General features: G+C 40.7%; 2 protein-coding genes across 2 annotated transcripts in view; both read left to right on the plus strand.

Annotated features, from left to right (window-relative positions):
* LOC118404317 overlaps window positions 1–17,713 on the plus strand; it is a 45,070-nt gene extending 27,357 nt beyond the window's left edge. Inside the window, exons 8-32 of the mRNA XM_035803385.1 lie at window positions 725–766; window positions 1,091–1,270; window positions 1,674–1,682; window positions 1,853–1,882; window positions 2,280–2,382; window positions 3,031–3,167; window positions 3,608–3,724; window positions 4,285–4,323; window positions 4,746–4,844; window positions 5,208–5,297; window positions 5,735–5,886; window positions 6,366–6,492; window positions 6,897–7,004; window positions 7,470–7,570; window positions 8,011–8,152; window positions 8,832–8,912; window positions 9,106–9,315; window positions 11,007–11,114; window positions 11,434–11,549; window positions 12,477–12,535; window positions 13,309–13,445; window positions 14,024–14,100; window positions 14,641–14,773; window positions 15,354–15,506; window positions 16,224–17,713. Of these exons, the coding sequence (XP_035659278.1) occupies window positions 725–766; window positions 1,091–1,270; window positions 1,674–1,682; window positions 1,853–1,882; window positions 2,280–2,382; window positions 3,031–3,167; window positions 3,608–3,724; window positions 4,285–4,323; window positions 4,746–4,844; window positions 5,208–5,297; window positions 5,735–5,886; window positions 6,366–6,492; window positions 6,897–7,004; window positions 7,470–7,570; window positions 8,011–8,152; window positions 8,832–8,912; window positions 9,106–9,315; window positions 11,007–11,114; window positions 11,434–11,549; window positions 12,477–12,535; window positions 13,309–13,445; window positions 14,024–14,100; window positions 14,641–14,773; window positions 15,354–15,506; window positions 16,224–16,330 (2,657 nt within the window). The 3' untranslated portion in view covers window positions 16,331–17,713. The remainder of the gene's footprint in view (window positions 1–724; window positions 767–1,090; window positions 1,271–1,673; window positions 1,683–1,852; window positions 1,883–2,279; window positions 2,383–3,030; window positions 3,168–3,607; window positions 3,725–4,284; window positions 4,324–4,745; window positions 4,845–5,207; window positions 5,298–5,734; window positions 5,887–6,365; window positions 6,493–6,896; window positions 7,005–7,469; window positions 7,571–8,010; window positions 8,153–8,831; window positions 8,913–9,105; window positions 9,316–11,006; window positions 11,115–11,433; window positions 11,550–12,476; window positions 12,536–13,308; window positions 13,446–14,023; window positions 14,101–14,640; window positions 14,774–15,353; window positions 15,507–16,223) is intronic.
* Window positions 17,714–20,458: 2,745 nt separating this feature from the next.
* On the plus strand, window positions 20,459–24,871 carry LOC118404753. Its single transcript, XM_035804079.1, has 4 exons — window positions 20,459–20,650; window positions 22,982–23,225; window positions 23,640–23,799; window positions 24,388–24,871. The coding sequence occupies exons 2-4, from the start codon at window positions 23,003–23,005 to the stop codon at window positions 24,395–24,397; spliced, it is 393 nt and encodes a 130-aa protein (XP_035659972.1). The 5' UTR covers window positions 20,459–20,650; window positions 22,982–23,002; the 3' UTR covers window positions 24,398–24,871.
* Window positions 24,872–25,279: the final 408 nt, after the last annotated feature.

Consider the following 25,279-nt stretch of genomic DNA (forward strand, 5'->3'; position numbering starts at 1 on the left):
CATGTCAAAAACTGTCGAGGTGCATTCGAAGTGTAGAAATATCGAATGGCATTCCAAATGGATTCTAAGTGGATTCTAACTAGTCTAACTGCAGTCTGACCGCATTCTGTGGCATTCCAACATTATTCAAAACCTTTTTATCTTATTCGAAGGAGAACCGAAAAGGCAAGCCACTTCGAATCCTGCCCGAATGTGGCCAAAAGAATATCTCGAATGCAGTAAGAATTTCCAGAATACACTACGAATTCCCAGGAATAGAAAAGGATTTTCATTCTGACGGCATTCTGGCTCATTCTTTCTCGTTTGAAGGGGATATCAAGTCCATTTGGAACCCCGCTCGGAATGGCCCCGAATGTGTTACGAATTTTGCAAATACTTCATTCCGACTGGTTCGGCTTGATTCCTGCTAACTCGATTTCCGTGTGAAGGCCCTATTACGAAGGCAAAAGACGACGGAAGGGGATTCGCCCGATACTGAGCCCAAAACACAGTGGATAACAAGTCACTGCCTCTACGGCCTTAAAAGGGCTATGGGACAACGTTTACCCTTTTAAACCTTTCTTGACCTATTGATATTGAAAGGAGCAAAAGCTTAAAACTTTCTACGACGAAACTGTAGATATCTTGTGTTATACGTAACGCGACAATGACACTGGCAACATTTGATGAAAACAATTGATAAGTGTTTGTTTCTGGCATTCACTTGCTTCACGCCTCTCTTTAGGTACCAAACCTGTTTCTGCCAAGAGCTTGGGGTATAATTCATGTGAGTATGAATTACTTGTTACCAACACGGCATAATTGCCAACAACAGACAGCTTTGTGGCCTCATTAGAAGAGGCGATTTCTGCTCTAATTATAATGTTTATGAGATTTTTTTTCTGTATCTAAGACTGACAGCTATGTGTCCTTTAGATACTGAACTCCAGTAGCGAAATTAGCTGGGGTGTTTGTATATGATCTTGACGAAACGTGTCCATAATATGCTGTGAATGAAGACGTCTCAATGGATCGGAATAAGGGGATGATTATTTGTGTTCGTGATAAGCTTAATAAAAGGATGATTTTTTTTGTGTGTGTTCGTGATAAGCGTACTACGAGTGGAGCTCCTGGGGTTCCTGGACGCCGTGCCCGGACCTGTGTCTGCACGACCCGACCGTCATCACCTCACGGTACCGGGTCTGCACCTACATCTACAACGGGCAGACCGCGGACCAGCTGCTCTGCGGGGTCGACTTCTACCAGAGCGAGGCCTGTCCTAAGGTTCCATGTAAGCTCCTCCCTCTTGTGTTGCAGGTTGTATTTTCACTCACGTCGATAACAATGAAAACACAAATATCTAGATCGATCTTATGTTTTTCCCCCCCACCCCCCTTCGGCGTTCTACGCATTTATGTAAGCTGCCATTTGCTTCCCTTGTCAGTTGTCACCCTACCTCCTGATTTCCATTAATTTGTTTTCCGTTGTTATTACTCTTGGAAACCATAAATGCGTCACGGAGTATGTTACATACGATCGCTTGTTGCTGTTCTTGCTTTTCATTTTGTTGCTGATGTACTTTTGCTGCCTGTCTGCTGCTATTGCATCCGCTGCTGTGCTTGCGCTTGCCGCTTTCGCTGCTTTAACCATTGCTGCTGCTGCCGATGTCTTTCGTCGCTCCTACCGATGCACAGATGACGAATGTACGTACCTGCCTTGCTTGCAAATATACCATGCTTTAAGAGGGCAGCTTTCAGCCTTAAGAGTCGTAATGCATCTGCAGCTGTTGTTTGTTTTCTTAAGAGTTAATAGTTTCAACTATTATCTAGATGCTGAGAAGACTTTTTGAAATAATGTATTTCCTGTCTTTCAGGTAACGACTCGTATGTTCCTGTCGAATTCGGTAAGGCCTCTTACAATCATCAAGTTTTTCATCTTTGATTTTGATGGTATCAGTTACTCTCCAAGCAGAGGTTGAGTCGCGTAGATATAGTAGCGTAGAGGAGCGTTAGTGTATTTTTTCCGCCTACTATTATATCTACGCAACTCAACCTCTGCTTGGAGAGTAGGTATCAGTCAAGTCAAATACAAGAATATGAAAAATGCCTTTTTATATTTCACATATGCACATGCATTGAGTAATTAATTCTAATCACATTTTGGCATTACTGCATCGTGTCATTGTATTTTACCTTCGGGCAGCTGAAATTCCTTAACGTAATCATGATCGTATTTTTTAGCAAGTTGCTCTTCACTCTTCCCCTCCACCATACTTATTCAATCGTGTCTGTTTGCCCCAGAGCGGACACCGTGTTATGAAGAAGGAGCAGGGGCCGTGTTCTACAAGGGCTGTGCTATGACCTGCACGTGTGCTGATGCTACACACTTCACCTGTGAGGACATGTAAGAGCAGACCATTATTAGACTAAGTAAAAAAAATGCATATTAGTCTTGTAAGAATAATAGCCTATTAAGGAAGTCGAAGCTGGGGTTTAATAGATATAAATTTATGTCTTGTACAATGTTATGAAAATTGATACAGGTTCTCTCGATTCCCGTTGTATGTCGAGTAATTAATATTTGAACCAATCAGAGCACGCTACGTGTTTGCCTCGTGGCGGGAAAACATGTTCTTGATTAGAAACAGGCCCGAATTCCCCACCGCTCAAAACTTGTTTTCACGGTAAGGGATCGTAAAATAAAGTGTTTGCGGTGTTTTGAATTCGCGCATGGAACAGTCATGGCCACGCAATGCTTGACAAATAGTAATATACCAATCTGTATCATTCATTTAATTCATCCGGTGAATTATTTGCTGCCAGTATACGTAGGTACCCACAATGTCAGACAGACCCCCATTTTACGTCCCTTCCGAAAGCCGATTTTGTGGATTTCTTCGTCCGGCTACAGTATCCGGTCGTCCTTGGGTGGTGTTCCATCCAAGAACTGATCGGACTGCATGTTGCTCAACCTCCGAGATCGAGGGGTTGGGTGCGTCCAAAGCGCCACACGGCCGTAGCTTCATGAATAACATGATTTTTACCACCACAGGTGTTCAAACCTACCGCCCGAGCTGTTCCAGTACGACCAGAACGGCTGCCGGTACATCATGACGCAGCCGTATGCCGACATGCCGTACAACCCGGACACGTGCTGCCCACACCTGGAGTGTGACCCGGCATTCGCAGGTAACGGCGTTTTCACTCACCAGGTGATGACGCAATTAAGGGTCTTTCCAACATGTTAGTGGGTTCCGAAAATAGTTTCATCAGGTTGGTAGAATATAGGATATACGAATATTCTTTTTACACAGCCAGCAGGTACGAAGGTGTCTGAGGGACATCGAAACGTAAGCAATGTAAGTACCTGCTGGTTGTGTAAAAAGAATTCTCCTATATCCTATGTTAGTGGGTTGTAGAAATGTAACTTTTGAATTCTCAGATGAGCATTGTTTGTAGCCACATGATCTTGACAAGATCTTGGTCGTTTATAAACAGAACCCGCCCAATCAGGTATCTGTCATTGTAAAGACTGACCACATTAGACTTGCCAAACTTAACAAACATTAGACTTTAACAAAAATAAAGTGAGTGATAATCCACCCCATCCACATCCACACACACACCAGCCGGAAACTGCCCCGAGCTTGACTGTGAGGAGAACTGTAAGCGCGGGTACAAGGTGGAGCGGGGGTATGACGGCTGTCTGCGCTGTCACTGTCTCAGCACGCCGACTATTGCTGAGGGTGGGTACATCTTAAGTTTCTATGGTTAGCGAATTATAAGCTTCATTACACAAACAAATCATAAGCATTGGAATCATGGAAGTACTAATGCTCTAATACTCAGGACTCACAATTTCCTGTAAGAAGCTTTCATACGGCATCCACCATATTTCTTCAGCTCTAAAGGGTCATAGTCATAATCACATTCCGACGTTTCTATTACATTCTATCACCTCACCTTCCTAAAGGCAATGCTAACGTCTTACATTTATCGTTGAAAAGGTTAATCAGGCACGTATGAGTAAGTTAATAGAATAATTGTTCACTGACTCTTGAAAACACGTACCTCATTTTTGTCATGTTCGCTCAGTACATCTCAGTCAATGATTGAAGAATTATTCTATCGAGTCTTACAGTTGGCTACAGTTGCACTCAGATATTATGGTCATCCAAACGTTGACAGCGAGTTGTGTGGTTGTGTGTTGCGGGATACACATTGTCTTACCTTAGATATACATGGCTGTACATCCCTTTGATGCGTGTCGCTCTCAACTGATATTATATATTTCTTTATTCCTCAGAGGCATACGGAGCCGCCATTGACCACAACGAGGCAAGGGGTGGGTAAAACTAAGTCTCTCCCTAATAGCAGTCATTAGGTATCGCATTGTTGCTGTTTTTTCTCCTAACGACAAAGAAAATCGTTAATCAATGGTTAACCGGTTCACAACTTGATGATTGAAATTAGTACGATGTAATGTTAGTTCATCTTTATTCGTGTAGCCTTAACAGTTTCTTTAAGAACAGGGCAATAATGGATATAATGTCAATGGACGTTGATATTAAACTGTAATACTTTTAGAATATTACCTTTATACCTTGATGCCGCATACAAGAGAGAAGGCGTCTGCCTATTTTAAACCACCGATCTTCTTGAATAACCCGTTTTTAACATAATGGTTATAGATTACCCTGTGGATAAAGAGGAAAACGTTATATCTTTGTATCCGAGGTGAGATATTTTCTCTATGTATTTCTGCAGCTCGAATGTGCCCTGCGCATCTGCTATGTGTCGGGTCCTGTGACACCGGGTACGCCCGGAACGAGCACGGCTGTCTCACATGCGAGTGTAATACGCCAGGTAAATGTACTAATTTATGAAACGCAGGCATACAGGTCTGGAGAAACGGTCACTGAAGTCAGGTTGTCACTTTAGAAATGATTCTTTATCATGACCAATCCCCCCCCCCCCCCATGATAAAGAATCTTAAAAGCGATTCAAAGGACTACCACAAATGCAGGTCCAATAGTATAAGTAATATATTTCGTCGGGTATACGTAATGCCAAAAACCAAAGTCCTTTACAATTACATTTTGATATACAGCGAATTTTACTGGCGTTTAAAGAGAAAAAGACATTCTGACAACTCCATCGCCGCGAGATTAAACGAAAGAGAATGCGTCGTTTAAAAGAGACACCAAGCGATGTCTGTTGTTTCTGCAGATTGCCCAGCGATGACCTGTGACCTAGACTGCCCGGGAGGACTGGCGAAAGACGCCTATGGGTGCGAGCTGTGTCAGTGTGCTCTGTTTGGTAAGACACTGTCCTAGTCATTCGTGTATCCATCATATACATGGCTCTTCCTTGACAATTACCTAGTTTATGCTAGAAAGATGGTAGAATACAAATTATGCTAATGTGACAAGATTTTATACTTTGACTGAAAGTTAAGTCAAAAGAAAAGTGATAACTAAGCAACAATCTGGGATGAATGAATAAATGAATGAATGGTCATATCGGCATGTAGTTATTGTTTTGAGAAAATCACTTTAACCGACCCATGTGTGGAAATGGGTACCTGACTGCGGTTAAGGTGGGAAAAGGATGTGACAGAAGAGAGTTTAGCTCTACCTTCTAATACCTTTCCCTTGACACAACTACCCCTATGGCCCCAATAGGGCTTTCTACCTTATGTCCTATTACGGTTTAAAATTTAGTAAATTTGAACGAGTGAGCTCGTGTTGTTTCAGACGACGGGTACTGCACACACCACGGCCAACACTACAAGAACGGACAGAAGTTCCTGTCAGACTGTGAGGGGGAGGGAGGCTGCTGCGAGATGATCTGTCGGTGCCTGGCCAACCACGTGACCTGCGAGACCATCTGCCCAGCTGTTCCTATGGTACTTACAACGGGATATGCTTATTTATACACCAGCAAGAAATAGACGTCTACAACAATTCTATATTATGTATACTCTCCGTACAATGTGAAGATGATGATGTTATCTGTGAAGTCATTCGGTCCGTTGCTCGTAGAATGTGATAAAATAAACATGATCTTAGGACATCCTATTTTAAGCTGGGGTAAAAACAGTTTAGGCTGCTGGGTTTAAGGTATATTTAAATACAATAAAAAGCAGAGTATAGCCACAAGTATCGTGAAAAGTTCGCGGTCCAAAATGTGACTAAACTTGTACACCCCCGCCCCCCTAATCGTACAGATTGATCCACATCTTGATCGCGACAGTCATTAGTTTGCTAAGATTCAAAATGTAAATTCAAGACTTGACAATTTTTCAGCCCTTTGACATTTTTAGAACAGGCTGAGAACAAACAATTCTATACTTATTACATACCATTTTTGTCTCCCGTTTTGTAGCCCGCCACTGAGAACTGCCCGTCCCCTGTACTGGTGACCGTCCCGGAAGTGTGCTGTCAGCAGTACGCCTGTAACCATGACGACACCATCAGCGCCAGGAGGGAGCTGGGTCTAGTGCCCGCAAAATGTAAGACTATGTGTAAAATCTTTCTTACCTTCTCCCTTTTCTATAAGTTTGATAGAGTGGTCAGTAACAGTGATAAAATATTCTGCCTCATAAAGGTCTGAATCTCTATCTCAGTATTTGCCACATGAAAAAAAATGCCATGTTTTAATGTCCCACTCTAGCATGAAGAAGCTATTAAAGAATGAAATATTAACAGTTGCCGGACACATTGCATATGCATTAATATGAACATAATATTCTTGTTCTTTACCTTCCTATCATGATTGATACTCACAACCAATTTTTGTATTCGGTAACATTATTCTATGTCCTTTTAGTCCGTACAGATTGTCATTAGGCAATGTCTTAGACTCTATGCAATATCAAACCATTTAAATCATGCTAGCATGTCCTTGCCCTTACAGTGACAGCAGGCGACTGTGTGAGTATAGACGACACGTGTGAGCTGCACTGTCTGGACGGGTACGCACAGAACCGGCAGGGCTGTGACATCTGTCAGTGTTCTACCGTCGGTAAGGGACAAACTCATGGTCCTATCATTTACTAAGTGGAAACATTTTTAGTGATCTCTTCGTACCTTTTAAAGTCATCTTGTCGTAAGTGCTGTCTTTTATCGTGTTTTCCCTTACAAATTATCCGGTGAATGATTCCGTTCTCATGATCCGAGTGTTTGATACAAGTTTCATTTTTAACGTTGACGTTTGAGAATGCAAGTGAAGGTGTCTGAAAAATCCTTATTTTCTAACGGTCAGTTTCAACCAATAAAATCAGAAACAGTACTTACACTTTCTCTGTGGCATCAGGGACAGTCAGATGACAGCATATCGGTTTATTTTTTCCTCCGTAAAATGGAGGATGTATATATTGACTGTCGTTCATAAGTCAGTACGGTGTTTGTCAGTAAGATAACTGGAGAGATTGATTGTTTAAATATTTTTGTGTATCATTTTTACATGTACTTATTTCTGATTCTATAGATCCGGGTTCCTGCATCCACAACGGTAACGTGTACAGGAACGGGCAGGCTTTTGTTGACCCTGAGACATGTGATCAGCGCTGTACCTGCAAGGATGGGGACGTGAGTATTTTATGACTCTACTCTTTATCTACTCTTTATCTACTCTTGCAAGACGATGTCCTTTAAAGTTGCAAAGGTAATGATAATGAAAACTAGTACTGGCAATATTGCTAGAAGCTAGAAATAAACTACGTATCGTTTGATGAAAGAAAAGACTGTAGTACTTGACCATAACGGGAATGGTCTCGTTCATCACACCTGGACTAGGACGTAAGAATAAACATTTTCTCATCATAATGTTGAAAAAAAACTTTGCATGACATTGATTACCTATCATTATAGGAAATATTACTAAAATCAGATTGTACTACCTTGATAACGAAACACCTTCTTTCAATATGCCTTGAAGTGGGCTTAGAAATACGTTAATTCTGGTAAAAAAAATTGAAAATTTGTACAATAACACACTTATAGGCTGTACACATTGTGTTATCCCACAGGTGGTCTGTGAGCTGTACTGCTCCGCGGGAGACGCCCCTGCTGAGGACTGTTTTAAGCTGGAGCTGCCCGGACTCTGCTGTACCAAGTGGGTCTGCAGTGAGCAGGAGATGTACGCCACATACGACGAGTTTGGAATACAAGGTACATCAATCCCAGAATGTTATAAGACTACTTAATTGTTATGCGAAGACTCTCTTTGGCAACACAAAACTACCAATACCAAAGACTTAGTTCCCCTGTCTGTTCGTTAAACTGCCAAAACCGGATATATCCGGCATACATATACATGTCCTGTGTGCCGTGCCCGGTTATAACCGGGATAGCCCATTACCCCGAAGTAGCAGCTTTAATTTGCGCGCGCGTAGCGCACGAACCCCGGAAGTTAGGGACTTCGGCCTTGTTCGGGTGTCTCTTTTCTGGGGTCAGCGGCCAACCCTGGCACTGATAGCATTTTATAGGGCTGAAACTCTGGCAGTTTAAGGGTTAAGGAACAGTTGCAGAGACTATAGCTAGAACGTATTTCTTTTGAATGTGTTTTTACTTGTCATTGATATAAAGAATAAGACAATAGCCAGCAAGCTCATTTTTGTTATTTTACCATTTTATATTGAAAATAGATCTACACCACGTGGGTAAAGGTTAGACATACATGTGGACATAAGATGGGCCAAATAACAGTTACTCTAGCAACTGGCCGTTTCAGGTAGGATACACTACTTTTGTCAGAGCAGTATGTAAACCCTAACTATGAATTGATATGTCAAGGATATAAAGAAAATACATAAATTCATGTTTGTTATTAACTTTTTACATTGCTTAGTGAACCGGAACGTGGATGGATCCACCCTGACTGTGTTTGTGGTGAGGCAGAACAGTCACCACATTGCGGCAGCGGGCGAAGGCAAGTAGTTCAGGGCTTCCGTGGAAGTGTATATCATACATCTGATCTGATTGAAAACAATTTTTCGGTTCTGAGCAAGAATTCACGCAATTTCAAAACATTCCAGCTTCTAAGTTTATCATATTGCCAAAGAAACGGAAAGGAAAACATGTATGCGATGGTAACACTTTTTTTTTTTAAATTTCCTTCTCAGAGGAAACGCCGTGTGAAACTGCCCGAACCACAGCCTTGAACACCAACGATACCTTGACCGGTGGTTACGTGCCGACCTGCTCGGACACAGGCGCGTACATGCCCGTACAGTGTCACGGGAGTACCGGGGAGTGCTGGTGCGTGGACGGGCAGGGACAGGAGGTGTCCGGCACCAGGGTTGGAGCTGGATACGCCCTACCTGACTGCTCCGGTACGAAAAGTTTAAAGCCAATCTGTAGTTAGATACTTAGAGATAGGATAGAAATAGAATTCGTACAAATTTCAGAAGCAAAATCTATATTGATAACTTCTGAAAATAATTTCATCAGGTTGGTAGAATATAGGATACAAGAGAATTCTTATAGGATAAAAGAGAATTCTTTTTACATTGCCAGGAAGTACTTTTCTTACGTTTCTATGTCTCTCAAACACCTTCCTCAGAGATCCGTAAGCAAAGTAGGTACTTACTTGTTGTGTAAAAAGAATTCTCTTATATCCTATATTGAGAACTTAAGTTTTTTGTGGATACGTAGCACAGTGTTTCCTTGACAAAAAAGCACACCTAATTAAAATGTTGCTTCGTTGTTGCTTGCAATTTGTTCATTACTAAAGTTCTATGGATGCATACAAGATTGCTTCTAACTCCCTGTTTTCTTTGAAGAAATAAAAGCCTTTTAGCCATCTTACACAAAACGCCCACGTCAATATGCGAGGCGCATTATTACTTGATATCCACCACTATCACTGCGATAAAGACTAAATAATTAGAATTCTGGACCAAAAAACGTGCTGCCAACTAGGCTTGGCGTTAGTTTGTAATTGATGGATCAAAAGCTGTCATAAAACAAAATTATATAAATCATAACAAACGGCATACTGTGATTTTGCCAATTGAGGCTTTTATCTTCGGTAATTCGCTTAATTTATCGTTCATTGGGGCTTTTATGTCATTTCCCGTTACTGTAACCTAATTAGCAACTGCTGCATCGTTCATTACGGTCGATCCAAACAGATCACTACAGGAATATTGAATAGGTTTCTCGACCAAGACATTTGTCTTTTTTTAATTTCTGTAACTTTTCAGTCATACTTTTTTTTCAGCTATGACTGTATGTCCATAGATCAGGAACTATTCATCAAAAGTATCAACATTAGAAGGAGGAGATTCTTTCCTACGAAATATCATACAAGGATTATAAACTTCATTTGTATAAAGTGTTGTCTAATAATGTTCAACATTATAACGGTAATCTTTTACATGTTATCTTAAAAACGACCCCTTATGCATGTACAAAAGTGAAAGACATAGCAATACTTAGTGTTAGTTGTACCAAAATACAAGCAAGTGTATACGTAGTTACAGCTTGATGAAAACTTGGAACGAAATTTACAACGTATTAAACTGCTAAATTCGGAAGAGATAAGCCAACATGTATGTTTTGCACCTAACATAAGATTTGAAAAAGGGGAAGACGCGTCAACTATAATAATGGTTTACGATTGCTTAAATCCCCTTCACTTCCTGATTGCAGACTACACCGTCTTGTCCTGCCGCGTAAAGTTCTGCACTGTGACGTGATAGGCCCATAATAAGGTTTTGCACCGAAAGTTACATAAAAACAGCGCAACAGTCGTTATACCCCCCTCACATTAGACGCGATTCGATCAGACGACGAGTCTGCGAGCTCTAAATTACGAGGAGGCATGACCCTGACGGGAAGGGGGAACTCTGCCATTTCTTCGTCGGCATTAGCGTCATGCCTCCTCGTAAATTTGAGCTCGCAGACTCGTCGTCCGATCGAATCGCGCCTAATGTGAGGGGGTATGAGTACGAACAAAAGGTGAGAAAAAAGTCAATTTAATTATGATTTCCGATTGCTTAAACCCTTCCACTGTTTGCAGACTACACCGTCCTGTCCTGCCCTGTCAAGTTCTGCACGGTGACCTGTCAGCACGGGTTCGCAGTAGGAGAGGACGGCTGCCACACGTGCGACTGTAAAGCTGAGCCAGGTCAGCTATCAGTTAACAAAATTCTTGTTAACAGTAAAAGTTTATAGTGAAAGAGATTTCAACATTGTTCACAAGTTATCGAATCATATACATTTCGGCAACAAGTAGCAAGATTTGCAATGGATATTGCACTTTAAATCTAAAAAAAGCTGCATTTTTTTCGAAAACGGAATATTCATTCTATTCCTTTATTGCAACGTCTTATAGATCACATTCTAGATTGTATCATATCATTCATACAAACAGTATAGTTTTCTTCAATATCAAACATTTTTTTAAATGCACGCCATTGAGATATTCCCAAACCTTGCTGTTTCAGGACCCCTGGGTCACCTGGTCTTCACCATTGACTTCCCCGGGCTCGGTTACACCAGTGATATGGTGGACACCTCTTCAGCAGCCTTCCTGGGAACAGCTCAGGAGATAGAGACCAACGTAAGACGCCGTGTTATAGAATGATAATCTCCAAGAAGATCTTGCTGTGGTTTAAGACAATATCATAAGCTTGGGAAGGAGTTTAGCCGGCAGACGAGTTTTATCGTGGTAGAATTAAACTCCTCTGCAGGCTAAACTCCTTCCCCAGCTTATGATACTGTCTTAAACCCCACAAGATCTGCTTGGATATCAATAGAATGAGGCAGCTTTGTTCACTTAACGATCTGTAAATGATGTACAGATTGATTTATTTCTTTATGTTTGCATATCTATGAAAATGTCTATTTGCTTTATAACACGAGTTAACTTTCGCATTTCGAGTTAGTTATTCGTATACTACCAAGTGAAATTGACGGCGACGATGACAATAACGAATACGAATCGTTTAGAGTTGATGGCATTGCTATTCACTTGCAAAAGCATTAGGTGGTAAGCAATGTTACAAAAACTATTGCCCAACGTTATCTTCTGGTCAAAAATATACGACTGGTTAAAATGTGACAGTTCAACCCCATCACTTACTGTGGGTAATTTGCTAGGTCTAGTTTCTGATCCTTGTATTTCAGCATCAAAGGACCAACATTCAAACTGTAAGGAAAATACGGGAATGATAACAGAGATATTTTCAATGCTGTTTATTAAACCCTTAAACTGCCAAAGCCGGACATATCCGGCACACATATACATGTCCTATATGCCGTGCCCTGATATATCCAGGATAGCGTATTCTCCCAAAGTAGCAGCTTTGCACGCGTGTAGCGCACGAACCCAGGAAGTAAGGGACTTCGGCCTTGTTCGGGGGTTTCTTTTGGGAGGTGAGCGGCCAACCCTGGCACTGATAGCATATTTTCTAGGGCTGAAACTCTGGCAGTTTAAGGGTTAAAACTCACCAAATGTACACTAATATGTTACGGATATTCTTCACAGATTAAAAGTGAGCTACTCTCCAACACAACCTGCTACGGAGTCTCTGTTTCATCGCTGAGGTAGGACCATCATTTTGTTTTCTACCTGCGCTGGCGGTTGAACGGGAATAAACTTAAGGCAGATGATGATGGTGACAATGATGATGATAATGATGGTGATGTTGTTGTTTATGCTGCTGGTGCTGTCGTTTATTGTAATATTGTTTGTGATGATTATGTTGATGGCCATGATGACAAAGATTATGATGATGAAGATTTGATTACAATGTTGTTTGTGATGATGATTTAGCCTGGGTACCATCCGGAAAGTAGTTCGCTCCGACGTTCATCATATACTATATGCAGTCGCGTCTAGCTCTGACATTCATTTTGCACTATATTCAGTCGCTTCTTTGCTGTTCCGTCAAGGAACCCTGATCATCTTAACGTCTGGAATCGTTCAAATTTTGGACGCAGGCGCTGATTGGTCCCTACACATGAGCGAATTATAGAATGGGTTCAAGCGCTCGTTCGAACCGGTGTTCCAACACCCGAAACGCCCTCCATCCGCTTGCCGGAGAACTTGTTGTCATCGAACCAGCGCTCTAGAATCCATTCTTGATTCGCTCATTAACCGCTTGTACCCTTTTTTGACCAAACGGTTTAAATGGACAGGTCTCCAGATGGATAGCAGAAGCGAACATAGGAGCGAACTACTATCCGGCTAGTACCCAGGCTAATGATGATTATGGTGTAGATGTGATGATGGTTGGGATTATTATGGTGATTGTGATTATGAAGATGATGATAATGTTGATGAAAAAAAATGCAATTCGTCGTGTTCCTCCCGGCAGCAAGGGCACCGGAAACGTCGGCGTTATCGCTTCCGGTGCGATCACGGCCGGGGAGGATGAGATGACGCCTGCGCACACCCTCCTGACCATGTCGTCACTAACTGGTCACGTGGGTAGCCTACAGATGGGTAACGTGGGTGAGGACAGTCAGTCTTCTCTTGGCTCGTAATAAGTAGGAGTTCCCAGCTTGAGTTACAAAAAGATGAAAGGATACCATTCTTTGTGCAATATTTGAGTTCATTTTTATCAATTCTTTTAGAAACTTTCTACGAATATATCATTGAAAATCACTACAGATGGGTAACGTGGGTGAGGACAGACAGTCTTCTCTTACATGTAGCTCGTTATGAGTGGGTTGCTAGCCGGAACTTTAGACAATTAAAGGATAGCCTTTCTTCCTGCCTAAGGGTTCAGGCAAGAGACTGGCCCCATACTCCTCTCCGTAGGGCTCTCCATGTTTCACGGTCCTTTACACTTTGCACTAGTAATTTTGTATTTCATTTTAATGTAAACGTTAAAGGATTTCATTCGAACATATAATTGAAAATCCCTTAGTTTAAAACAAAATAAAAGCCACATGGACCTAACGTACTACTGTCTCTAATGAAACCTTTTAGAATCCACTTACATTTACCAGTACACCAGCCTGCATGTGGTATGGCATAAAGATCTGAGGTATGATATAAAGTCTTTGATAATGTTGTGCTTCATCCAGACTTCCCTGACGCCAGCTGCTGTCCCAGCGGCTTCACACATCGTAACGGTTCGGGCAGGTGCTACAAGTTTGATATGGTAGGCTGACAGGTTCTGGATAAATAACACTTATCTAAATCAATATTTGAAACACTATTCAAATATATATTTGTATCCACTGTCTTCATCCTGTATATCATTATGTAGATAGCCTAGGATGCCTTTGTTGTCGCAATAGCTTGTTCGTGTGTTTAAGACCATTGTAAAGTACTGCTAGGTGCTTTAATACAGGCGTCGAAGAAAGTGTAGACTTCACCCCAACGAAATATACGTTATGATAAATTACTGAATGACAGAAGACTTTCAATTTACGCAGACTAGTATACTCACTGGTATAGATATAGATCGCAACAAAAAGATAGCTGATCGATTCATAATATACATACCTAACACATAGAATTACATCCTACTGAGCGAGTTCCATTTCTTTTCGCTTTTTTTGTGACGGTTAAAATGTAGGAATATTTTGCAACAAAATATATGTCTAAAATCATTAGTAGTGTGAAATATTGTGGGTGTGAAGTAGTGAAGCTTGAGTTTTCTCAGTATATTCAGTTATGCTCTCCCTACCTTCTGTAGAATAATGAGTTCCTGAGCTGGGAGGACTCCAAGGCGCTGTGTGAGGCTGCCGGAGCCGACCTGCTCAGTATCGAGGATGAGGACGAGAACGCTTACATCCATCACTATGTGGTGGAGAACATCCTGTCGGCTGGTGGGCATCAAACATCCTAAATTTCTATCACAATTCATACTGCGAGACAAGTTCAAATGAATCAAATATAACTTTCAGACATTCTTCAAATATACTTACATGTTGTATTAGAAAACAAACTGAACGTATGAGATCACATACATAAACAAAGCTAGGAGGCATTTTATTCAGATTATTGTGGAGAACATTATATCGGCTGGTGAGCACTAAATCCCCTGGCAATTTTAATCATTCTTATCATACCTTCCTGTCCTTATAGACAGAGTTACTGTGAACCCTGAGATATCGCTCTACTATATGTTTGTGTACTTTGTATATCTAATGATACATATTAATAGATTTGTTTGGACTCGATGTAATCGAAGTAATCTGTTATATCTTATCTGAACCTTACGTCCCGCATTACCGATTGGAGCTTTCATGAATAGATAACGGTGTAAACAAACAACAATGAAGAAAGTGAACTCACCGTAGCGTTTTATTTCGGTAATACGTGTTTCTATTTCAAGATGAAATAAAGATTAAAAATGGCTTCTTGCACAACGCCATATGCATTTCAAGAATGTGTTTTTCTAAACAGACCACCCTCAGTACATCCACTGGACCAGCGGTAACGACCTGCAGCAGCAGGGGCACTTCGTGTGGGCGACGGGAGGAGTCGTCAACTACCGCCGCCGGCCTGGCGACTCCGTCCGGGACTACGCCGAGAAAACCGCCAAGCGCTGCATCGCAGGTAATTGTGTGGGAGATTTCATTTTCAACTTCGTCTTCAAAGAAGATGTCAAACTATGGGCAGGAATTTGCAATAAACCTTCACATTGTAGTTCTAACATAATCAACAACATGTTGGACTGCTGGCCCTGACAAAGTCAACTCCACAGTTTCCCAAAGCATCTCTTTCGTCTTTATCTGTTGACGTTACACAAGTCCTGGATGTACATTAACATGTATATCCATCCTTTTGATAACCTGATCAAGTTGATCGAGGCCAACACCTTGTTCCGTTTTTTTTGGCAAAAAAAAATGATATAATGCAAAAATTATGAAAGTAAACACCTAAATTTCTTCTTACGTAAGGTAGTTCCAGGTGGAAGGTGTTAACATATGGTATTGCCCTCCGTAATTGGTGGACATCCCAAAAAGTTCGAAACTGAATCGAAAAGTGACGAATATTACTTCCTTTGCTCTTTCAAACCATCCTTATAATTTCGGTCTAGTTGCCCGAACAACATTAACCTGCTAAATATATAAAAGGTTAGTGTGATACACGTAGATGCATGCATCGTAGAGGGAGGCCATGCACCAGGTGGAGAGACAACTTGCAGAAGTACCTAGGCCCCACCTGGCCACAGACTGCAAGATGCAGAAGAGCCTGGAGTAGTTCAAGTGAGGGGTTCCTCAGAGACAATGCCCTGTGATATACACATCTCTATGTATGTTTTCCAATCAGGAGGTGACCTTGTAGCCGCAGCCACCCTGGACCAGACCCGCTGCAGCTTCCAGCTGTACTACATCTGTGAGAGGGCTTCTCTCTGTCCCGCACGCTGTGCACCGTGAGACGACACTAATCTCCAAGCAGATCCTACAATGGCATAAGATAGTACCAAGCTGGCCAAGGAGTGTAGTCACACAAAAGGTGTCCATTTGCCTTGTAGCGAAACAAACTCCTAAGCCGGCTTCACTCCTCTGGCAGCTTTTGATACAACCTAATGCTAACGTAGGATCTGCTTGGAGATAAAGACAACACAGCAGCAGGGAAACTTCAGCAGTGAGAAACAGAAAGTAACACTGCAACTGGACAAACAGTAGAATACCCTACTTTACTTAACTTTGGACGCTATACTATATGTCATCTTCCACTCCACGTTATTCCCCATCAGGGACTTGATTTTATTCACCTTAGTCAGGTTGGTTTTAGTTCTTTTGTTGTCAAGAAAGGTTATGTGTAGCCTTTCCATTGTTTTTTTTTCTTGCATTTAATAACTTTGAAGCTATAACGTCAGGGAGTCAGATACAACGAGCTTTCCAGTCTTCTTCTCATTATCTACACTGTCACTTATTGAAAACAATTACATAACTTCTTATAAGAAAGAACAAATCCCATTGTAGTATTCAAATAAACATTCTCATGAAAGTTAGCTCTCATTATCGTTTTGGTGACGATAGCAATCCTCGTCCCTGATCAGGCCAAAAATCAATAACCTAACAATCATCTCTATCAATAACTTAAACTACATAGAAATGGACGAAACTAAGACATAGATTGACCTCACGTTAGAGAACGTTGGCAAGGGAACCGCTAACTAAAGGCCCTAATCATTGAAATTACAGGAAAACGTTGGGAATACTATTGAGGTACTATTCAAAGTGTCAGTGTAATCAGCACATACTGGTCTAATCATAGTGATATGATCTTAAATAGATTATGATTGCTTGGATTTCAAACCTTTTCCCGTGTTATGAAAAGGTCATCAGCTTTAATCTAGATATATAAATGGCATCAATATGCAACATTACAGGGTAAGGCTGAGGAAACTAGCCCGGCAATAAGAACACGTGGGTAGGCCCGGTCCCTCTACTACCTCATCATATCCATTATCACTGTGATTATGTTCCCTTGTGATTAAAAGCCATAACTTGTATCCATCAAATACTGCAATGACCCACTGTAACAGACATATTCACATGTACACTATATACTGTAGGTCATCCGTCAGAAACTTTAAACCGGTATTTCTTAAATTATAGGAGAGAAGCACATATATAATCAAACGTGCATTAAATGTGTTAGACGTGTAACTGGGAGAGAAAATTAAAGTAATGCTCTGTCAATAAAGACTACAAGACGTAAACTCCCTTAAGGTATTGTAACGTAACTGATACCTATCAGATAAGGACACGCTAATGTAGCAGAAATACTCACAGGTACCACAAACATACAACGCTAGTTCACCTTAATCCGGTGGGTAACCTAGATTCGTTGTTGTAAAAAATGAGTATTTAGAGATTTCAGGTCAACGACGTGGGTTTCAAATGTCAACATTTTCAATTATTACAATGCGAAACTACCTTCCGTCGACTAAACGATACTCAAATACCCTATTTTTATATACAACGGATAGAGGTTACCCTACGGATAAGGGTGAACTAACGTTACGCCATTCATACAGTTGTGATTCATTTGAAATATTTAATCCGGTATAATTCTATGAGAAAAGCACATATATAATAAAAGGTGCATAAAGTATGTTAGACGTGTAACTGGGAGATAAAATTAAAGAAATACACTGTCAATAAAAACTACGAGGTGTAGAACACTCTTAAGGTATTATACACGCGTACCCCTTTTTCGTGTTTCTGTGTGTCAATTATTTGGTCTTCGACATAAAGGTGGTATCTCACTACACTTGGAACACCGATGCGGCACTGTCGAGTTCGGAGTTTCAGAGATGGAGAAAGAATTTTGTTACGTTTTTTGTATTCGGTTGTCTTCTAAGTCATCCGTTAATGTATTATGCAATATCTAAATTATAAAGAATCGATGAAAATAACACACCAATGCCGCAGTAAACGGACCCCGCAGTGCCGCACCGGTGTCTCAAGTGCAGTGAGATACCACCCTAACACACCCACGTCAGAGGCAAATGGTGTTGACCAATTAGTATTACACTGATTGGAATCACCTGTCCCACCTGATCCTCGTGTATCTAAGGCCACAGCAAGAAAATTTTCTGGATGACATCAGCGCGCGCATTAATTTTCGCCTGATTTCAGACAAAAAGACAATAATTTTTTTCTTCTGTAGGGATGGTCAACATTACGATAAAGTACCAAAATGAGCAAATATGTTGTGTTGTAGCTTAATAGTTGTACTTGTAGAAGTGACACTTGCAAGGTACCCGAGACTGTAGTTGTAGAAATGAAACTAATTGGATAGTTGTAAAAGTGACACCAATATAGAAGCTATGAGTGTGGTTACCAGTTTTGTTAGTGATGCCAGTCTACCACACTAGTGTCACTTTTACCACACCAGTACATGTCTTAGATATAGGAATGATTGCCTTGTTGGCTCTGATACCATGTTTTGTCCCTTTAATTCTTTTTACAACAGTCATCACAACTTTATGGTGCCTATTTATGAAAATGTAGCTATCTTGTTTTTTTTCACCCATCTTTTTTTCGCCCTATCGCACTATTTTTGCAATCTGCAGAGGATGTCATCCATAAAATTTACTTGCTGTGGCCTAATCAAAAGATGTTAGAACCAGTAAATGCTCTACGAGAAAAAAAAGAGTTCCATTTTGTGTAAATGCTTTAACAGAGTAAACACGATCACGATATTGACTTTGGCTGGGCATCTTGAAACCTGCGCGATGGAATTGAGACCTTGTTCTCTTTAAAAACGTGAGCAGTTAGATCTTGCTTGTTTTAAGTTTTCCACCTTATCATATTGTCAAGTATTTCCATGCAAAGGTAAACGCAATTTTAGTTTTGTTTTTACTTGGGCACTTGGACCTTGATCGCTGGCATTGTAAAAAAAATTCCACGTAATAAATTCGAGGAAGTAGAGGGTCGAGGAAGTCATGGAAGTCCTTACTGTGTTGGTGTCAAACGTGGCAGCAAAATGGGTTGTACAGCTTTCGTCTTGCCCGGTAAAATCTGCGTGGCCTACTTTCTCTCGGACGTGCCAAAAACTGACGTCACATGACATCTTGTTACGTCATGTTCTACAAGAGCTGTGCAAGGGTGACATTTTCTAATCCACTCTGGCAAAAATTCTTGGGGTTGTGAATATGTAAAAACCTGCACGATCTAACGCATATCTCTTGTAACCCCTAACACGATCAATATATAGCTAACGCTACGCGCAACAAGCCGGCAGCAACTACCATGGCAGACCCACTCTTATCTAGGAAAAGGATGCTTGAATCTTTTTTTCCTTCATCTATCAATACTCTATCAGATGGATAAGGAATTTTAGCATTTATCTTAGCAGGCTAAAATATTGAGAAAAGCAATTCAACATGGACGGAGCCAATCTATAGCTGACGACGTCGACCTCGTCTGATATGCAGTGATTTTTTTACTTACTGGTCAACACATAACATGACCCGAAGGCCCCCTGACGGTGTGATCCGAAGGCCGTTCCAGGGTTACGGTTTACATTTTGTGGATGTAACAGCATCTTTTTTCCCACGAAGTCGGAAACATGATGACTGAGACCAGCTCAATAGTTCACTAAGAATGAGAACATGCTTACCTTAAACGATAAGCATCTCATTGATGTCCGTATCTGAAAGAATAGGGTAATTAGAAAGTCCGTGAACTTGTTTTTAAATACATGTTGACATTTGTTTCCAATTTTGAAATAGTAGCATGACTTTGCGGTATCTGTGTCAGTATCATAAAGGCCGAACCTACTTGCAGAATCGCTTACAAAAGTTAACACTATGACTTTCTGTAACTGTATCTTAACTGGGGCAAAATTCTTTTCCCGCTTCGTTATATATAGAAAGTAAACTCTTCATAATCTACATTCACGACGACAAGAAAACTGCTGTCACTTTGAAAGAGCTTCCGCACTCCTCGGTTCTTAAGAGAAGGGAAGTACCTTTCTCTAATGGTCTCCAGAAAAGTGTCCGCCTCTCGCACTGTGGGGGTGATAATAGCATCACCGTCACCTGTCATTCTGAAGGGAAACACGTCATGACCTGATTAACAGAACTTCTGACCGACATGCAAATAAAGCGGAAAAGAAACGTATAAAAGGCGAGAAGGACGATGAGGAAGTGCAGTAGGAGACCAGGTGGACACGGCAATCCCCGGTGAGGCTTCAAAGACTTTGAAGAAGCGGATCTTCTAGCAGTTAGACAAACCGTGAGTATTCACTGCGTTCATTTCATTGCAGGCGTTTTTTGCTAACAATTCTGTATCTTCGTTGGCGAAGAAAGCCAAGACGTTAATTTCAACAATTTCGTTTTAGTAGGGCTTATGATCATACGCAGCATGGTGATGTGCTGCAATGCAAAAGTAGAGGTAGAAGCTGTTGACCAAAGCGTATTAAGTATTCACTACGTTTATTCCATTGCAGGCGCCTTTTTTTGCTGAAAATTTTCGTATCTTCTTTGCGAAAACAAGCCAAGATGGTGTTCATTTTAGTAGGGCTAAGCCACAGCCAGGTGATCCACAAAGTGATACAATGCAAAACAAACTATAGGTATATCCAATGTCTTGACTTTTCTCTCGCTTTTCAAAGTATTTGTCAGAGTCTAAACGACTCATCAAATCTTCCCATTACCTACACATACATGACATTGTACTTAACATTTTGTTTTGTCATCTGCTATGTGTAGTGATTTATGTGGCCGTAGAAGAGTACCTAGATTGATTATTTCTTTGATTGTGTCATCAATTCGTTGGCAAAGAATAGGCAAACGGCATAGAACATTGAAGATTGTTTAGCTTAGTAGAGTATGTGACTGTTCATGCGCTGCTCTGTGTTCCACAGTCTACTGTGATTGAAATATGGTCACACTTACAATAGGTAGATCCAATGTCACTACTAATGTCTTCCGTTAACGCGTATTTTTGTCTGAGTCTAAACCACTCGACAAATCCGTTTTCCATGACTTACATAAAGCTCCTTTAGCTTTTAGAGATGGCTATGTTTACCGAAATGTGATTAGCTCTTGCCACAGACGTAATATAACTTCCTTGCACTTTCCATGATGATATTTCCGAATGGTGATATTTCATATCTTACAGTAGCGTTTGCCATTTCATGAAATGCTATTTATCGTAATTCGAAAATACATTCGTGTAACATTGGATGCTAAACTAATCTGCCATTAGTAAAAGTATCTATGTTTGAGTTGCACGTCGTAGCCATTAATAGATTAATAGATCTTTCGTCTGAAACGTTTGCGTCTTAGTGAAATCCATCCAGTAGCTTGATACTTTCTTTATTAAACACCTTCTAACCTAGACGTCTAAGCTGTGTTCAAGTATCTTTCTAGGTTTGTTCAACAACGAAAAAAACAAACATATACAACCCATTCGTTGGCACCCTGTTTGAAATTTATAGCACTTTTATAGGCATTTGTTACGATATCGATTTCTTAACATTTATAATGAATAGTTGGTGCATTTTCATTCGATTTCTTGATTCATAAATGAATAAAGCCAGCTGTATTGTGCTGAAGAATTGTGGCATTTGCATTGGCTAAAATACGTTTATCTTGGCGTTCTGTGGTTAACCGAAGATACGGCTGAGAAAATCTTGTAAGAAAATATATTAATTAAGCTACTTTTCGTGTTTCATTCAAAACAAAAAATGCTTATACATGTGTTTTTTGCACATTTTTTTCTTCCTGCTATCAACATCGATTGCACACCTAAAAGTCTACTACTGCTGTTTTTTTCTTCTTTATAATTTCCTTGCTAGGGCAATGCCACCTTATACGCATGCTTTCCCGAAACTCTACCAAAGTGAGTGATCTAATTACGCAGTTTAAGTGACAGGGCGTGAACACCCTTTTACGTCGGTGTAAAACAGCCAAGCCGTCATTAGCGTGACGAGTCGTTGACACCTCCGTAACGTCGACGTCATGGCAACTACACCTACTCTGTTACCATGGCAACTGTAGGTGTTAGAGGGCGACTTTATAAATGGATTATTGCTGATTCCCTAAAATCAGGTAGGATTAGAAAAGTATGATTGCAGTTCAGTCTATTTTCTTTTCAATTTTGTGACCCAACCTCGGAATTAACTGAACTATGTAGATTAGTTTCATATTCCGTATGCTCAATGTACTTTTAGTAAGATTCCCCGCTAAGTTAGGATTGGAGTAGATGCATAATTAATAACCAAGACTACGACCGGAGTCTCAGCCCCGAGCCAAGTCAGATGCTCATTAATGTCAAGTTGCAAAGACGGCATTTTGTAAGGAAAAATATCATGTTTGGTATGCCTCTAAAACGTACAGGCGAGACTTTTTTCATTATTCAATTAATGGTCACCATATACCACGGGGCCACATAAGGCCAACAACAAGACCTGAAGGCCACTCCAAGGTTATGGGTTACATTGTAACTGTAACTGTAACAGCATCTCTTCTCACTAGGTCAGAAATATCATGATTGAGACCAGACCACTTAGACTAACTGACCCAATATGTGATTTTCATGAGTTAATCGTCATTTTTGCAGGTCTACAAAACAGAGTACGGAATGGCTCACTCGTTGCTACTCGTTCTCTTCATCGCTGTCGGCTGTTCGGTCTGCCTGGTCCATTGTGTTCCCGCGCCCGCCTCAAGGTCTCGCGAGAACTTGCGTATGGCGAAGCTGCTGATGCGAGACTTGGAGAACATGGGGCACGACGACAGGCACAAATTGTTTGAGGACATCCGAACGCAGAGTCTACATGAGACGTCACCGTATCTCATCACAAGAGGTAAATCCAAACGTATTTTCTTTTAAATTCTAGGGGAAAACATAAGGCCTTGTCCTGATACAGCTTGACGTAGGAGGGAGGGTACAAAAAATACTGTAAGTACTTCCCGTGTTACCATAAGAAGGAACAGTCTGTTTTATCTTTGAAAACAATAGAAAACTGTACTGTGAAAGCTTTTCAAGAGTATGGGAAATCATCAAACCATTACTATCATATAAGATTTACTTCAGGGCGTTTTGAGTTACATCAATCACTCTTCTTCATTCTAGTGACGCTGAAGAAGAGTGATGAATGTCATTCAAAAGGTCCGGAAGTATTTCTCCGTTTTTATACAGCTATAGGGATTGAATTGTATCAATTTTTTACCTGCAGATGTTACCTTCCTTTAAATAAAATATCCGTTTTATTGTTCAGTCCCGCTGCAGATGAAACGCCAGGCAGAGTCTCCGGAGTTGTCTATCGGGGTGTCTGTGGCGCTGCTGCGGGACTTGGTTAGACTGCGCGAGGAGAGTCAGGTCAGGGAGGCCGCCATAGAGGCGAACGAGGATGACTTGGAGGAAATAGGAAAAAGAAGGTATAATTGTATTCACTTTAGTAGTAGTAGTAGTGATGGTGATGGTAGTGGTAGTAGTACGAGTAGTAGTAGTGGCAGCAGTAGTAGTAGTAGTAGTAGTAGTAGTAGTAGTAATAGAAGTAGTAGATGTTGTCACTTTACATCTTTTCAACAACATAGTACAGGAAGCAGAGGTGATGCACTATAGCAGCCAGCGAATTGCGACATCGCCTCTCAAGAAAAAGAATATTACAACTGACAGAGATAAATACCAACGCGTATCTTCTTATTCCCTACATTCGCAGACATGTACAGATCCAGCCTAATTCCATTCTGTCATATAGCTTACGGCTGGTTGGCAACATATACATACGCAGTAAAACAACAAAAATTAAAATCAATGGCTAGGTTATAGAAGATGGGAGGAAAAATGTAGTTATCGATACATTGAAGAAACAGTGTCTACTATAGGACACTGATAGCGGATGTCCGGATAATGGTTACTGACCCTTATAAAAGAAACTCTCTAGACATTCGCAGCTGTTGTGTCTATCTGCCGGACAACACGGCTATATTCAACTCTGACATCACCTCTATTCTCCTCTACAGATTCGACTGACCAACAGCTGCCCGGACGTTTCCATGACAACGACTTTTATCGTTTCCTCTCACACAAAGAGGATTTTTTTTGCCGATGACATCAACGCTCATCAATGCACGGTTCCGTATCTTATCAATGAATAGCGAGTCTATATGAGTAAAAAGGCGAAGCCAGCTGCAACCGAATTCAAATCGGTCTGGTAGAAAGCTATGTTGGAACTGATAGGAACAGCAAACCCATACAAACAAAAACAGAAATGTTACATAAAGTACTAGGATGTACAGGGAAAAAAGTAGCTGGCAAGCCATGTTCTGTATAGGGTTGAGGATGTGTTAGAACAAGTAGACAACACGCAGTGTATGTAGACCGGATTGTTCTATAGCATTCTGTGAAAGCCTTTACAGAACAGGATTGCTTGGCTATCGAAAAAAAAAAATAACCCTTTAAGAAAGATGTACAATAAAGGGTATAGGAATAAAATATCAGTGAAGAATTGAAATCCGTTCTCTGTGTGTATTTGATGCTGGAAATAAAGTTTACAAAGTTGTTTGGTTAATCTCAGTGTTTTGGTGTATATTTCAGGGTAATATATGGCAGAACATGCTTTTAGAGGAGTACCTTTCCTTACCTCACTTAAGCCTAAAGTGCAACTGACAATTTCTCTAGAAGACGATGCAGAACATTCTATAGATTATACATTTTACCGTCTTCTCATTGCATCGTTGAAAATATAGGATAAACATATTCTTAAGTTAAACACAAATACACAATATTCTTTTTCAAGTAATGGTCAGATATTCAAAGTTTTCAGATGCGATTCATAATAATATCTTATCACTAATTTATGTGCAACTACGATCTGCAATAAAATGTACTTTGCCCTCAACAATATCAAATCAA

This window comes from Branchiostoma floridae, chromosome 17, assembly GCF_000003815.2.
Source record: "Branchiostoma floridae strain S238N-H82 chromosome 17, Bfl_VNyyK, whole genome shotgun sequence".
In the NCBI taxonomy this organism is placed as follows: domain Eukaryota; kingdom Metazoa; phylum Chordata; class Leptocardii; order Amphioxiformes; family Branchiostomatidae; genus Branchiostoma; species Branchiostoma floridae.

What these genes read in the sequence shown, in the direction of transcription:
- LOC118404753 (XM_035804079.1), top strand. Translation starts at nt 23,003, where the DNA reads ATGGCTCACTCGTTGCTACTCGTTCTCTTCATCGCTGTCGGCTGTTCG. An exon ending in ACCGTATCTCATCACAAGAG is followed by an intron (nt 23,226 to 23,639) that starts GTAAATCCAAAC and finishes TTTATTGTTCAG; the next exon opens with TCCCGCTGCAGATGAAACGC.